The sequence below is a fragment of the Epinephelus moara genome, chromosome 16 (assembly GCF_006386435.1).
Source record: "Epinephelus moara isolate mb chromosome 16, YSFRI_EMoa_1.0, whole genome shotgun sequence".
Taxonomy (NCBI): Eukaryota; Metazoa; Chordata; class Actinopteri; order Perciformes; family Serranidae; genus Epinephelus; species Epinephelus moara.
The window spans coordinates 10,537,398-10,550,830 of record NC_065521.1 but is presented as its reverse complement, the minus strand read 5'-3'; the positions used below and the strand labels follow the sequence as shown (position 1 = coordinate 10,550,830).

The 13,433-nt window shown below is 42.2% G+C and overlaps 1 protein-coding gene across 3 annotated transcripts in view; it reads left to right on the top strand.

Moving 5' to 3' along the window:
• The window catches only part of lamb2l (laminin, beta 2-like), a 73,701-nt gene that overhangs the window by 41,327 nt on the left and 18,941 nt on the right, over positions 1-13,433 (top strand). For all 3 annotated transcript variants that reach the window (XM_050065850.1, XM_050065851.1, XM_050065849.1), the window contains exons 4-15: positions 3,603-3,738; positions 4,110-4,183; positions 4,559-4,747; positions 6,118-6,181; positions 6,489-6,691; positions 6,912-7,032; positions 8,295-8,483; positions 8,983-9,162; positions 9,319-9,431; positions 9,827-9,906; positions 10,021-10,177; positions 11,909-12,049. In XM_050065850.1, coding sequence (XP_049921807.1) covers positions 3,603-3,738; positions 4,110-4,183; positions 4,559-4,747; positions 6,118-6,181; positions 6,489-6,691; positions 6,912-7,032; positions 8,295-8,483; positions 8,983-9,162; positions 9,319-9,431; positions 9,827-9,906; positions 10,021-10,177; positions 11,909-12,049 — 1,647 coding nt within the window. The remainder of the gene's footprint in view (positions 1-3,602; positions 3,739-4,109; positions 4,184-4,558; positions 4,748-6,117; positions 6,182-6,488; positions 6,692-6,911; positions 7,033-8,294; positions 8,484-8,982; positions 9,163-9,318; positions 9,432-9,826; positions 9,907-10,020; positions 10,178-11,908; positions 12,050-13,433) is intronic.

The window sequence follows — 13,433 nt, the reverse complement described above, 5'->3', positions numbered from 1 at the left end:
GGGTCTTAAAGCCACATGAGTTCACACTAAGCACCAACTGAAACTGACACTACAGTGTCCTTGAAAGAGAAGATAATTAGTAGTCAGATTTATTTTAATTGTATGTACAGTAAAACCAACTTTAAACTCTCTGAACAATAATTAAATGCTTTTTGTCTTTTTTTGTTTTAATTTTTTTTTGTTACATCAGCTTCCTGAAAAATACCTGCAATCTTGCTCTTTGATCTCAATTCCTGTAAATGGTATAATTAGGGCTGAGTAATATGGCTAAAAATGTTGAATGAAATTATTTTGTATCAGTCGATATTGGTAATTATCTAAAAAAAAAAAAAAGTCAAAATAATTATGTCTTTAAAGTGGGCTGGTTTAAAACAAAACATTGACAAAGAAGTCTTAATTCTGGTCAGTATCATGTCAAAGTCTGTGCAGACACTTTAAAACATTTTGTAAGTGTTAATAATTAATTAGCAGATTACAGATACAGGCAGGAACCTGACTGTTAAAGGCTTTAAAAACAAGCAGTAAAATCTTAAAATCAGTTCTGAACTCACATGTAGTAGAGCAGCAAGAATTGGTGTAATGTGGTCACTTCTCTTACTACAAATTAATAGCCTGGCAGCAGCATTTTGTATGAGTTGGAGTCTTTGAAATAGACAAAACAAAAATATCAACTGTGGTCAGTATTTTCTGTACCACAAGTTTTACACTTACAGTATGTAATTTCTGCCATTTCTCAATCAAAACAACACAACTTTAATGACGTCTTGAAGTAATGTGGGGTCATTTATTGCCAATGAAAGTCTATCTGACGTGACTCAGGCAGAAATCATGTTTATGAACTAGGAATTGTATTTAAATTTTATTCCTGCTACCTTTAGGCATGTTGTGTCATATACTGATGAATTAGTCAGTCAGTTGCGTTAACTTGCTAACTTATCATTAGCATTAGTTGAGTCGATTATACAGCTACTTATGTGGTAATTTTTAATCATGGGTATGGCTGCGCTGTTTTCTGTGGTCAAAACAATCATACCAAAAATAACTTTATGAGTGTGTTGAATGCTGCTGTAACGTTAAAAAGTAACCGTGAGCATAAGTGGCCGGTTCCTCTGGTTTATGGCGGTTGGAAACTGGCATTTAATGTGCATTGCCACCCCCTTCTATATCTATGAGGGGTTAATCGAACATTTATTATATCTCTATTAAGGAAAATTTTATCGAGATAATTATTGTTATTGTTTTATTGTCAAATCTCTCTATGGACGACACATTGCATTGTGTATTGTGGACAGGCCACTGTGTAGAAAGGAATGTCCTTTTCAGCAGCCGGACCCTGAGATGAGGGTTTGGGCAGATTTATGCTGGGATTAGGGAGGTATAGGTGAAGAAGGCAAGCATGCATGTAAAAAAACCCCACACACATTCACTTACACGTACACATGTACAAGTGGGCGTGTGTGCACCCGTGGTCACCCACATACACACACACCACTTCTAGCACACTTTAGGCATTTCTTTTCAATTCTCGGCCGAGTCTCTTTAACAGCCATGTTGTTGTTAGCAGCTTAATCACCCTTGACAACAACCTAATTAAGAAATGCTGCCCTGGAATCCACTGTTTCTCCGTGCCAACTTACCCTCATCTGCCTGTTTAGCCCTCTTTCCCCTCTCCCTGCTCCCCTCTTTGTGCCGCCCTCTCAAATGCACCCCTTTTTGCCCTCTCTCAGCATTTCCCTCTCTCTCTGCTGGCCCCCTTCTTTGTCCTTCACCCCTGCTGTGCTGTTTGAGACCCCTCTTCACTGGATACCCACTTCTCTCACCTGCACCTTCCTTTCTCTAACCACCCTTTCTAACTTTTCTATCACACCCCTTAAGATTCAAGCTCTTGCTCTTGGCCTAGGTCCCCACATTCTTGTATCTTTTCCCATGCCCTCTGCCTTGGAGCTCTTCCTCTCCTTCTGCTCTCTGCCTTGTCAATGTCAGCTTTTCACCAGCTAACTGTGTTTTCCTTTCATTCGTCCTTTATCTTCCCCTTCAGTTTATTTCAGTGCCTCACTATACCCTTCTTGCATCACTCTCATAATTATGAAAGTATATTGACGATCAGTAGACTGTGTCTCTGACTCACTTATATCTTATTTTCTACTGTTGTCTCTCGTCTCGTCTCCTCACTGTGTGTTACATCATTCACGGGCTCGAGTGACAATGCTTATTGGAATGCACAGATTTGACTGGCTGAGTAGCAAAGCTGTTGACTCCAGGGATCCCAACACTTTCCCTGTGCCACCACGAGGTTTACACTTTTAGTTTTAAGTGAAAAATCTCAACAAATATTGGATTTATTTTTCTGGAATTACCTTGTTTACTTTGTTTAGTGCTGATTAGTAAATGTTAGCTTGCTAACCCTATAAACAAAGATGATAAACATGCTGAACATTATACCTGCTAAACATCAGCGTGTTGACATTGTCACTGTGAGCTAGGGCTGCTTGATTATGGAAAAAATCATAATCACGATTATTTTGATCAAAATTGAAATCACGATTATGCAAACGATTATGCGGCGCACGTGATGACTTATATTGTTTACACGACGGCATGTCATTTTTATCTCTACATGGTCACGCATTTACAATTCTTCTCTGCTCTCTTTATCGCGCACGGCGGAGTTCGGGCCCGATGCGCGCGCGCGCGCACACACACACACAGACCAACCTCTCTCGCTCTCCCTCTGCCATTTTCCGCACAATGTTTTTGAAATCTTCTGCGATCACCTGCCCCTCGCATTATTCATAGTTCACCTACTTGACTGGCTCGTGGAGTGAATAGAGGAGAGGAGGGGAGGGGGCGGTATTGCCCATATGCGGCTTCCACAGAAGACAATATAACATCTCCAGGCGTCCGTGACCAAAAATTGTTTCCCCTCGATTTCATTAATTTTGAAATCGTTTGACCTCAAAATCATAATCACGATCACCAGACGATTAATTGCACAGCCTTACTGTGAGCATATTAGCATTTAGCTTAAAGCTCATTTTAAGACTCCCGATGGGTGCAAGTACATTTGCCACATACACAGTGTGGGCACTGGCCATGAAAGTGACAACTGCTTTGGTCTGAAACCCTGCCTGCTGTGCGCTGCTTTGCCCTTATTTCTTGCCCTTCATTCATATCCTCTCACTTGTCTCCATCTCTCCCGCCGTCTTTCTTCCTCTCTTATGCCTCTCCTCTCTCCCTCCCCTTCTTTTACTCCTTGCTTCTCTCCCTACAACCATTCTTCCTTTTTAATCTTTTGACCCAGTGGAGACACAATCCAGTCCCCGCTGGCTTTTGTCCCATCCACACTGGTACTGGCACACATGGGTACATTACCCACATTATTTCAGCTTGACAGATGAAAGCCCTAATCTGAACGAACAGCTCTATCACAAGGGCTTGACTGACAGTGTAGAACATGTGCAAGACACAACCTGCACACTCTGTAGGTGTTTGTAAGGAACCACTGCAAGTTGTTTAAGTTGTTTACAACATCCGCAGATGGTTTATTACACAGCTGGTACGCCCTTTTTCCAGGATTAAATGTGTGTTTTCTGCCTCGACAGGAGTCTGACAAGTGTTTTGAGTGTAACTCCCAGCATCGCTACGACCCGTACCACCACAGAAACAGCCACCGCATCGAAAATGTCATCTACCTCATGGACAAAAATGAAAACAACACCTGGTGGCAGTCTGTCAACGGTGTGTGTGCTTGAGTATTTACTCTGTAACAGTACACAAGAACATGCTCAGCGTGTTCCTTGTGCTGATTGCCTCTGTCCCTCTACACGTAGGAGACTATGGGTGGGAGTATGAGTTTGTTCTTCTTGTTGCATTGTTGAGAGTTAAATCTTGATTGTGAAGAACTACATTTTACAGGGCTTTACATACAAAAGCATTTCCAAGTCTATTTCAAAATGTTGCTGTTGAGATGAAAAATGCTGAAAAAATTCAAAGACGGATTATAAAGGTCTTCTACTGTCACCCAGTCAAGCAGAGAGTGACTTTAGGAGATGAGACTTTTACATCAATTGTGTTGTTATGACATTGAGTGACAGTTGCTTCCTCCGCAGGACAGGAGAATGTCAGCATCAGACTGAACCTGGAGGCTGAATTCCACTTCACACATCTCATCATAAAGTTCAAGGTACAAACAGTTAATTGGATGTATTTGGGTACTTATGTGCATGTGTGTGATTGTGGACCTTTGTTTGAAAAGGCGGCTATACTGTTTGAACTTAAGCATGTCAGCATGCATACCTGACATTCCATAAAGCTTGAATCCATTATGTTACTTTTTGTAAAGCAAACATGAGACAAAAAGTCCTGATAGATCAGTCTGACAGTTTCATATAGTCCACAACACATTTGTTGATGTGACTATATATTCATACATACAACTCAAGTCTCACTATAATTCCCATGTTCTATGTTATAAAGAAAAATCAACATCTAACACCAAAATACTAGGAGCCATTGCAGTTGAAGTTAAAAGGACTCATTTCTCTCTTTGGCTCCTCAGACTTTCAGACCTGCAGCTATGATCATTGAGCGTTCAGCTGATTTCGGCCGCACATGGCGCCCCTACCGCTACTTTGCCTCAAACTGCACCAGGACCTTTCCTGGCATTCACGCCAGCGGCCTGCACCACATCAACGACATCATCTGTGAGGAACGCTATTCAGACATTGAACCCTCCACCAATGGAGAGGTAAGAAGTACAGGAGGTGGTGGTGGCATCGGTAATAGTAGAGGCAGTTTACACTGGGAGGTACAGAGTTTCTTCTTCAGAGTCAAAACATAAGGCCGGTAATATTCAACATTTTGTTGTTAACAAACAAATCCCATATAAAGCAGTAACCAACAAAGCACTAGTCATCTCTGAATACTTTGTGATTGTCACTAACAGTGTGAACAGTATTAACAACGGTCACAGTGCTGACAGTGTTAACCTGGGAGGGACCCTAGGGTGGGCACTACACTTCCACAGTGACACTTTCCTGATATCAGCAGTAATCACCAACTAAGCGGAATGCAGAGCGGCAGCGCTTAGCTTGTCAGTGGAATAAACACACAGGGAATCATACACTAACATGCTCGGATTACAACACACACAGGGAGCGTGACTTCATCCTCTGCTCAGTACGTCATACTCCACTATTTTTTCCTCAGCAAAAAGTAATTTGCAGCAGTAGTATTCATATACAGAACCTTTAAAGCTGTCATGTCAACATAATTTACCATCATAGTGAAATTACAGTACTGACCATTATGATGACAAATTTATAGATTGATAGACAGATGAAGTATATAGATTTAGAAGACGTCAAGCAATTTCATGCGTCGCCAAACAGTTAGGAAGGGAGCCACACAACTTCCTCTCCACAATGGAGAGCTGGAAGAGGACAGACTACACAAATGCACAAGAGGCACAGCTCAAGCACACCATTCACACAGATAGGAGAAAGAAAGACGAGAGGAGAGGCTGAATCTCCAGGAAGACAAAGATCCAGATCCAAATCCATCTAGAATGAAGATCCAGCAGCAAAGAGAGAGAGAGAGAGAGGTCCTAGGGCAGCTGATGGTCCAACACAGAGAAGCCTTGGTTAAGAGAGAGGACAGAGAGGAGAAACTAGGAGAGAGAGTGAGATAAGCACACAGCTGTTCTTGAGGAACATAAACAGAGGATTAGAGAGATGCAGTGATTTCTAGAAAGTTTCTGGTACTCTTGCCAGCAGGACAAACATGGACCATAGTACTAGGCTTAATAGATTCACTGAGACAGAGACTGGCCCACTAGAACAGGTGGTAACAGGTGCAATGCCGGAAGTCATCAGAGAAGAAGCAACTAACTGAAAGTTACGGGAAAAAGTTTTAAGGTTGGATTTAAAGGCCTCAACAGGTCTTAAATAACTGGCTTCTTTAAAGCTCAGGCCTGCCTTTGCAAATTTGTTCAATCTGGACAGTATGCCTGTTTTTGGTTAACAGCTGTTGTTTTAGTTCGCTATGATCCTCTTCAGTCCCAGACTCTAACAGAATTTCTTTCTTTCTATACCTGCAAAATTTTGTTCTTTTTTCAAGGTTATTTATAAGGTTTTGGATCCTGCTATTCATGTGAAAGACCCATACAGCCTGGACATTCAAGGTCAGTGGACACTTCAAACTCTGAAGATAGATCACTAACACTGTTACTGGCAACACAGCATAGTTTTTTTATGATAAGCTGAAACAAAATACTATTTACCAGAAGTATTAACAGCAACAATCAACAATGAACAGCCACAATTAAGAGCTGCTTTTAAGGTAAATAGGCTATATTACCTTTTTGAGTGATGAGTCTAATATACATTTAACATCAGTCATCCAAAAAATGTTTGCATATGAATGGAATTTCAGTTTTTCAGTTTTTTTTGACAAATCAGACCAAATGAATCTGTTTTTCTGCTTTACAGAACTCCTGCGTATCACCAACCTGCGTATCAACTTCACTAAGCTAAACACTCTGGGAGACGACCTACTGGACCGACGCTTTGATGTCCTGCAGAAATATTACTATGCCATCTATGAGCTGGTGGTCAGAGGGAGCTGCTTCTGTTATGGACACGCCTCAGAGTGTGCTCCAGTGCCAGGAGTAGACACCCGGGAGATTGGCATGGTGAGCTCGTGGACATTTTCTAGAAAAATAATTTTTACAACATCTGTAATCATAACACCATGCCCTGGGACTTAACAGAAACGTGTATAAAAGACAAAAAGGGGAGTTTGTGTGAAAATAAATAAAACTTCGGCTTGTCTAGTTTGTTCAGTACATATTATCATGCCATGATGACTGACGGTGCCTTTATTAACCTTTTTGTTGCATTGTGATCGGCAAGATCCACGGTCGCTGTGTGTGCAAACATAATACAGAGGGCCTGAACTGCGAGCGATGTCGACATTTCCACAATGACCTGCCATGGAGACCAGCGGAGGCAGAGAACCCACACACCTGCAGAGGTAGGAACACACAGACATATGCAGTGTCTCACAAGATTCTTATATGAGCAGGAACTGAGAAACTCTTGCCTGTTACGAGCTGCACATTTTTTTTTGAAGGCTTTGTTACACACTAACATACACACACGCGCACACACACACACACACACACACACACACACACACACACACACACACACACACACATATATATATATATATATATGTATATGTATATGTATATATTGTCTTCATGATCATCATAAAAACACTGATAGGAATTTTACTCAGTCCTGAAGTCCCGCTGTAAATGTATACATGAGATGCTGTAAAAATACATTTGCAGTACGTTTCTTTGAAAATATCAGTTTAGTGTAGTAATTTTCGATATAATGTTATTGAACTGCTTATATCAATTTTAAGGGTACTGTAGATTTTTCTTCCTGTAGAGCAGTAGTTTCCTTCAGAAAAGCCATCCTGCAGTTTCTCCTTGGTTCTGCTACTTTGAGTCTTACTGTGCATTCACACCAAACGCGATGGACGCGATGAACGCGATGAACGCCACAAGTTTCAGGCGATGAGAGCGACGCGATGACGCGTCCATCGCCTCATCGCGTGTGTCGCTTGAAGTTGAAAAATTTGAACTTTTCAAGCGACATCGCGTGACGCTGTGCCGCGACATCCAATCAGCGGGCCAACAGGTCCTCAAACTGGGCCAACGTCAGCCTGAAGTACCGCTGGAAACGACCGTCATCCAGACGCAGCTCTTGCAGGAGGTGATGATATTCACCCAGCTGTGTGCGTTTCTGGAGGATATTGTGAACCCAGACACGGCGGCGTTTGGGTCTCCGATCCAAATCATCGCGATTGAAGCGATGAAGCGATGATCAAAAAGGTGACATTTGTGATCAAGCGACGCGATACTCGCGTTACGGGCGATGACATCGCGTCCATCGCGTTTGGTGTGAACGCACAGTTATTCTTTGGAAAACGATATCTCAAAAACGCATTGAGGGAATTTTTTTCCAATTTGGCACAACTGTCCCCTTGGTCCAGGGATGAACTGAATAGATTTTTGTGGCCAAAGGTCAAGGTCATTGTGACCATGTCTGTCTCATTCTTGTCAGTGGGATATGTCAAGAACACCTTAAGGGAGTTTCTCCACATTTGGTACAAAGATCCACTTTGACTCAACGATGACTTCACGGGTGGGCAAAGGCATACAACAGCAAGGCAGTAATTTTATTTTATTTTATTTTTCAATTTCTTGCTTGCATCTCAAGAGTGCAACTGTAACGGCCACTCAAACCAATGTCACTTTGACATGGCGGTGTATTTGGCCACGGGCAACGTCAGTGGAGGAGTGTGTGACGACTGCCTGCACAACACCATGGGACGCAGCTGTGAGATGTGCAAACCTTTCTACTTCCAAGACCCCAACAGAGATATTAGGGACCCACATGTCTGCATAGGTGAGTCCTTTGTCCTTGTAGAAAAAAATGTTTCCAGCCATTATGTGGAATTGTCCACTGCAATAAATGGCATATAAATTAGGTCTGATATTGAGTAGGAAAATCTTACTTTCACTGAAACAATTGGAAAAAATCTGCTAGCTAGTGGGTTGTAACGATTTCATTTGTTTTTTGTGCAAGTGCCAACTCATGGATATTCTTATTTTGTCTTTGACTGAACATACCTGCAGTCATCAGTTAGGAAAATGCCTGAAATCCTTGAGGCTACATTTGAATCCATAGAAGTTATCTCTCCGCTTTGACAGAGTTTAAAATGAATATGAACAACAACACTTCTGTAAGAAAAGATGTAAGAAAATAACAAAAGCGCAAACAATACATGCACATACACTCTGTGTTGTTCTCTGTCTATTCAAGTTTCCCATTAATATGATTTTGTGTTTGCCTCTCATTCTTCTCCTGCTTTGCTTACTCTCTCCATCGAACCTCTGACCTCCAGCCTGTGACTGTGACCCAGTTGGATCATTGGAGGGAGGAGTGTGTGACAGCCACACTGACCTGGACATGGGAATGATCGCAGGACAGTGTCGCTGCAAAGGCAACGTCAAAGGCACGCGCTGCGACGACTGCAAGGAAGGTTATTACGGACTGAGCCAGAATGACCCGCTGGGTTGTCAGCGTACGTATGTGTGTGTTTGTCTGCCGATGAAAACACCTTGTGTTTGAACAGGCATTAACATGAATTCATGGTGTTTTGGAATATAAAACCAGATAATCTTCAATTAATATCTGTAATGTAAATCTCATTCTTTGTGTATGTGTGTGTCTCCATCAGCTTGCAACTGTGACCCCCGTGGCATCATCATGATGGGAGCTCCTTGTGACCAGATCAGTGGGGACTGCTCCTGCAAAAGATACGTCACTGGTCGCTACTGCAACCAGTGTCTGGTAAGGGACAACTGTTAACCTAAAATGTGTTGCTTATTTTTTGTTTCAGATCCAAAGATCATATACATGACTGTAATCATCATTTGTATGAAGAAAACCAGAGACAATAGAGAGTTGGGCTGTTTAACTGTTAAATGTTACACTGCCAGATGCATTTTTTAAGCAAGCCCAGAGCTGTTCTCACACTCTAATGACAGTTTTGAAGGAGGTTTTCTTTTCATCAGCCAAGGATAGCAATATATCTAGGCATTGATAAAAGAGCATATATTGCATAGCAACAACTGCATAAGCTGCACAAGGACAACAGAGCTTCAGACACAGTGCAGAGTGTAGAACCTACACAAAAGACATGACACTGTGCATCCTGGTTTTGAAACTGATATCCATCCCTGCAGCCTGAATACTGGGGGCTCAGTAACGACCTGGCCGGCTGCAGACCATGTGACTGTGACTTCGGTGGAGCCTTCAACAACAGGTATAGATGATAAAATGTTATACGTCTACCTTTAATCATATACTTTTGAGAACGAGGTAGCTTGTACTTTCCAAGTCTTTATCAGTTAAAGTTTGCCTCTGTCTGTTACTTAAGGTGTATGATGGAGAACGGCCAGTGTGACTGCAGGAGGCATCTGATTGGTCGACAGTGTTCAGAGGTTCAGCCTGGGTATTTCTGTGCTCCGCTGGACTACTACAAATATGAGGCTGAAGATGCCACCGGACACTCTCCCGGTGACTCTGCACTGCCGGTGAGCATGCTACTGTGATTCAGTGTAGCTCACCAATTCATATTTAAGGTCACTGTGATTCAGACTCATAATAGATCTCCAAAGAACGGAAGCTGCTGTAGTTACTAGCTGCTGGATGAGAAGATGTCGCCGTGCAGCAGCCCTCTCGTTCTTTGGTTCGGTGGATGCGCGCTCCTTTACTGTAGACTGTGTGTGCTACAGGGTTAGCCACTAAGGAGACACTCTGGCTGCATGGCAGTGACAATCTTTGGCTCGAGGGGTGTGCGCTTTGTGCTACCGACTTAGCTGCTAACAAGAGCCTGTCACTTTGCAGCAGCTCAATCTTCATTTCAGCCCTTTTAGCTGACTTGCCCCCAGTCTCTCAGAGCAGAGAATACTGCTCATTTTTCAGTGAGGGGATATTTATTAAAACATGAAACTGAATTATATTGATATTTAGGGGTGTAAGATACATCAGTGTGGAGTGATGAATCAATTCAATGATCCTATATCATTGATGCAAAGTAAAAAAACATCAATACATACGGTCATCTTTAAGATATTTCTGTATTTTGAACTTCCCATCGCTCATCTGTGCCACACTTTACGTCAAAGCGCACCTCCTTCTTAAACATTTAATCAGTGCTAGCGGCCTGGCACCAGGCAGATATTGGTAAGCAGCCAAGAAAGAGACAATGAGGATATTTACTGATATCGTCACATATCAATCGCCCCTGAATTAAATCAAATCAAAAATCATATCAAATCGTACCATGACAGACTTTCTGATATCAACAAATATCGTGTTGTTGTCCAAAGTAATTAATATAATACTGAATCATAATAAAACTTGTGATTTACATCGCTATTAATATTCTCATGAAGCTCCTCCCATCCACAGCAAAGAGACAGCCACTGAGACAGGCCTGTTCCTGCTGTCACTGATTCATCTCATCAGTCTGCATCACCATCTCTATCCTCCACCATATCTCTCTGCCCACTTTTTCACATTCCTTACTGTCTCTGTCTGCCTCCTTCACCGCCCTCCACCCACCTCCGTCCTCTTCACTCTAAAGAGACCCCCTGCCCCCTTCACTTCCCCATCCAGCCCTTCGGGCAAGCTCAGACAGCCCGCACTTACAACATCACCACTGCAGGAATGTGGAAAAAACGCAAGTATTGACTCAGAATGTTATGAGAATAAAGGCAACAGTGCAAAACATTGTGCAAGAAGAGATAAGTCATTGACATATGAATACTGTCTCCTGTTCAGGAGGGGGAACATGGCTTGTTTAACTGATGCTGGATGGAAATTGAGTGTACATGCTGAGGGACAAAAAAAGAGGAAGAGAATGTGCAGGATACAGTCAAAGTCCTGCATTTCTATAAAGCATTCAAACGCTACAGCTGAAGTGACCCATAAAACTACAGACAGTGCCACAGATACCAACCTGTCACAACTAATTATTGCAGTGTGGCACACACACTTACCAACACATACAAGGCACACACAGAAAAACACACTCTCAGCCTCACATTCTTTGTTTCTTTCTGTCACGCTCTGGCAATTTCAGCACAGCATGGCTCTTTGTGCTGTGTCATGTCATTTTCACTTTTGGAACAAAAAAGTTGGACAGGATGAACCGCTCTAAGTTGTGACAAGTACTGTTATAAAAAGGTCTGTGTATGATCGACATAAACCCTCCTCTCCTCTCCTCTCCTCTCCTCTCCTCTCCTCTCCTCTCCTCTCAGGGCAACGTTCGTCCTCAAGCAGAGACTGACTGTGTTCAACACCTCAGCAACCAGCTTAGGAGGCACCGACGTCACCGACGTCTTACCAACTCGCAGCAACATCGGGCAGCACTGAGACGTATCCGCCAGCTTCAACAAACAGTATGATATTTGCTTTGATTGGCATAATGATTCTATTTATGGTTTGACAAGGTACAGACAAATCACTCACGGCATATTTGCAGGTACAGAAGTGAACTCTGTTGGTTTCCAACCTTTTTGGCTTGTGACCCCTAAAATATGTCTACTTGGGAGCCCTAATCATGAATTATGGCCTTGTATGTCATGAGTGTTTCTCCTTTTTGGGTTTGCCTTGTTTTAAGGACAGACAAGAAATATGCAAAATAAGAAAATATAAGTAACTAGTAAGTAATTTTCTGCAACAGATTTTGTCTTCAATCATCTGGTGACCCCTCAGATTTTACTTGGTCACCCTAGAGGGGTCCTGACCTCCAGTTTGGGAACCACTGTTTTGGTAAACAAAACTGTAGGTATGCTATTAGCTGAGCAGTTTAAAGGTTCCTTTAAAAAGCTTAAGCAACTGAGAGGAATGATGTATTCCAGTAAGTTATAGTAGTGATTAAAGTTAGCTGAATCTGTCAGCCAGCAGTACATTTTAGGGTTAAGATCTGCATGATGATCATTTTATCATAACAAATGTATAGCCTATGTATTTTCATGACAGTACAATATTTCTAGGCTTACATTATTTTAAGGTCTGCGGTCATGTGCTGTAAGCACTACTTGGCAATATGAGGGTGCTTAGCCTAATTAAATGCTTGGCTGTCAAGTTAATTATGTCATTTTGAACCAGTCGAGCTGAAAGAGAGGTGAATATGGAGTGTAGTGATATTTGGAGTCTAATGTTGTAATCACTACTGAAATTTAGACAAAGAGTAAGAGCAAAATGAACTGAACATCAAAATTGTATGTAATGACAGCAGGGGCGGAAATCCCGGGGGGGACAGGGGGGACATGACTCCCCCTTCAATAAAGCTGTACCCCCCTAGAATAATTTGAGACACAATTAATAATTTTTGAACAATGCAGTAGTATTTATTAAAAGCACAATGTAAGCGATGCTCATTATAAAAGCGCAATAATGTGCTATTTAAATCTTAAAAGATTTAGTCCCCCCCTCCCATTCCTAGTAGTGGTATATCCCACACTCTTTCCAACGGGCGGGGCTAGCAGTTAGTTAGTTAGTTAGTTAGTACTTGGCAGCAGTTGCAGCGTGTGGCTGGACTTGGCTGCCCACATTGCGCATCGCCGGGTAAGATGTACACTCACACAGATACAGTTTAACTTACACAAGTTAAAACACATCCCATTTACTGTTACAACAAGCCCCAGGCCCAGGCTGATAATATAAACTGTCTGCAACATTTCTCCTGCATTGTTCAAAAGCCAGAGTTTAGTGATAGTCAGAGAGGACAGGAGAGAAAGAAGAGGGAGAGGACAGGACAAGAGCAGTCAGTGGCGGAGC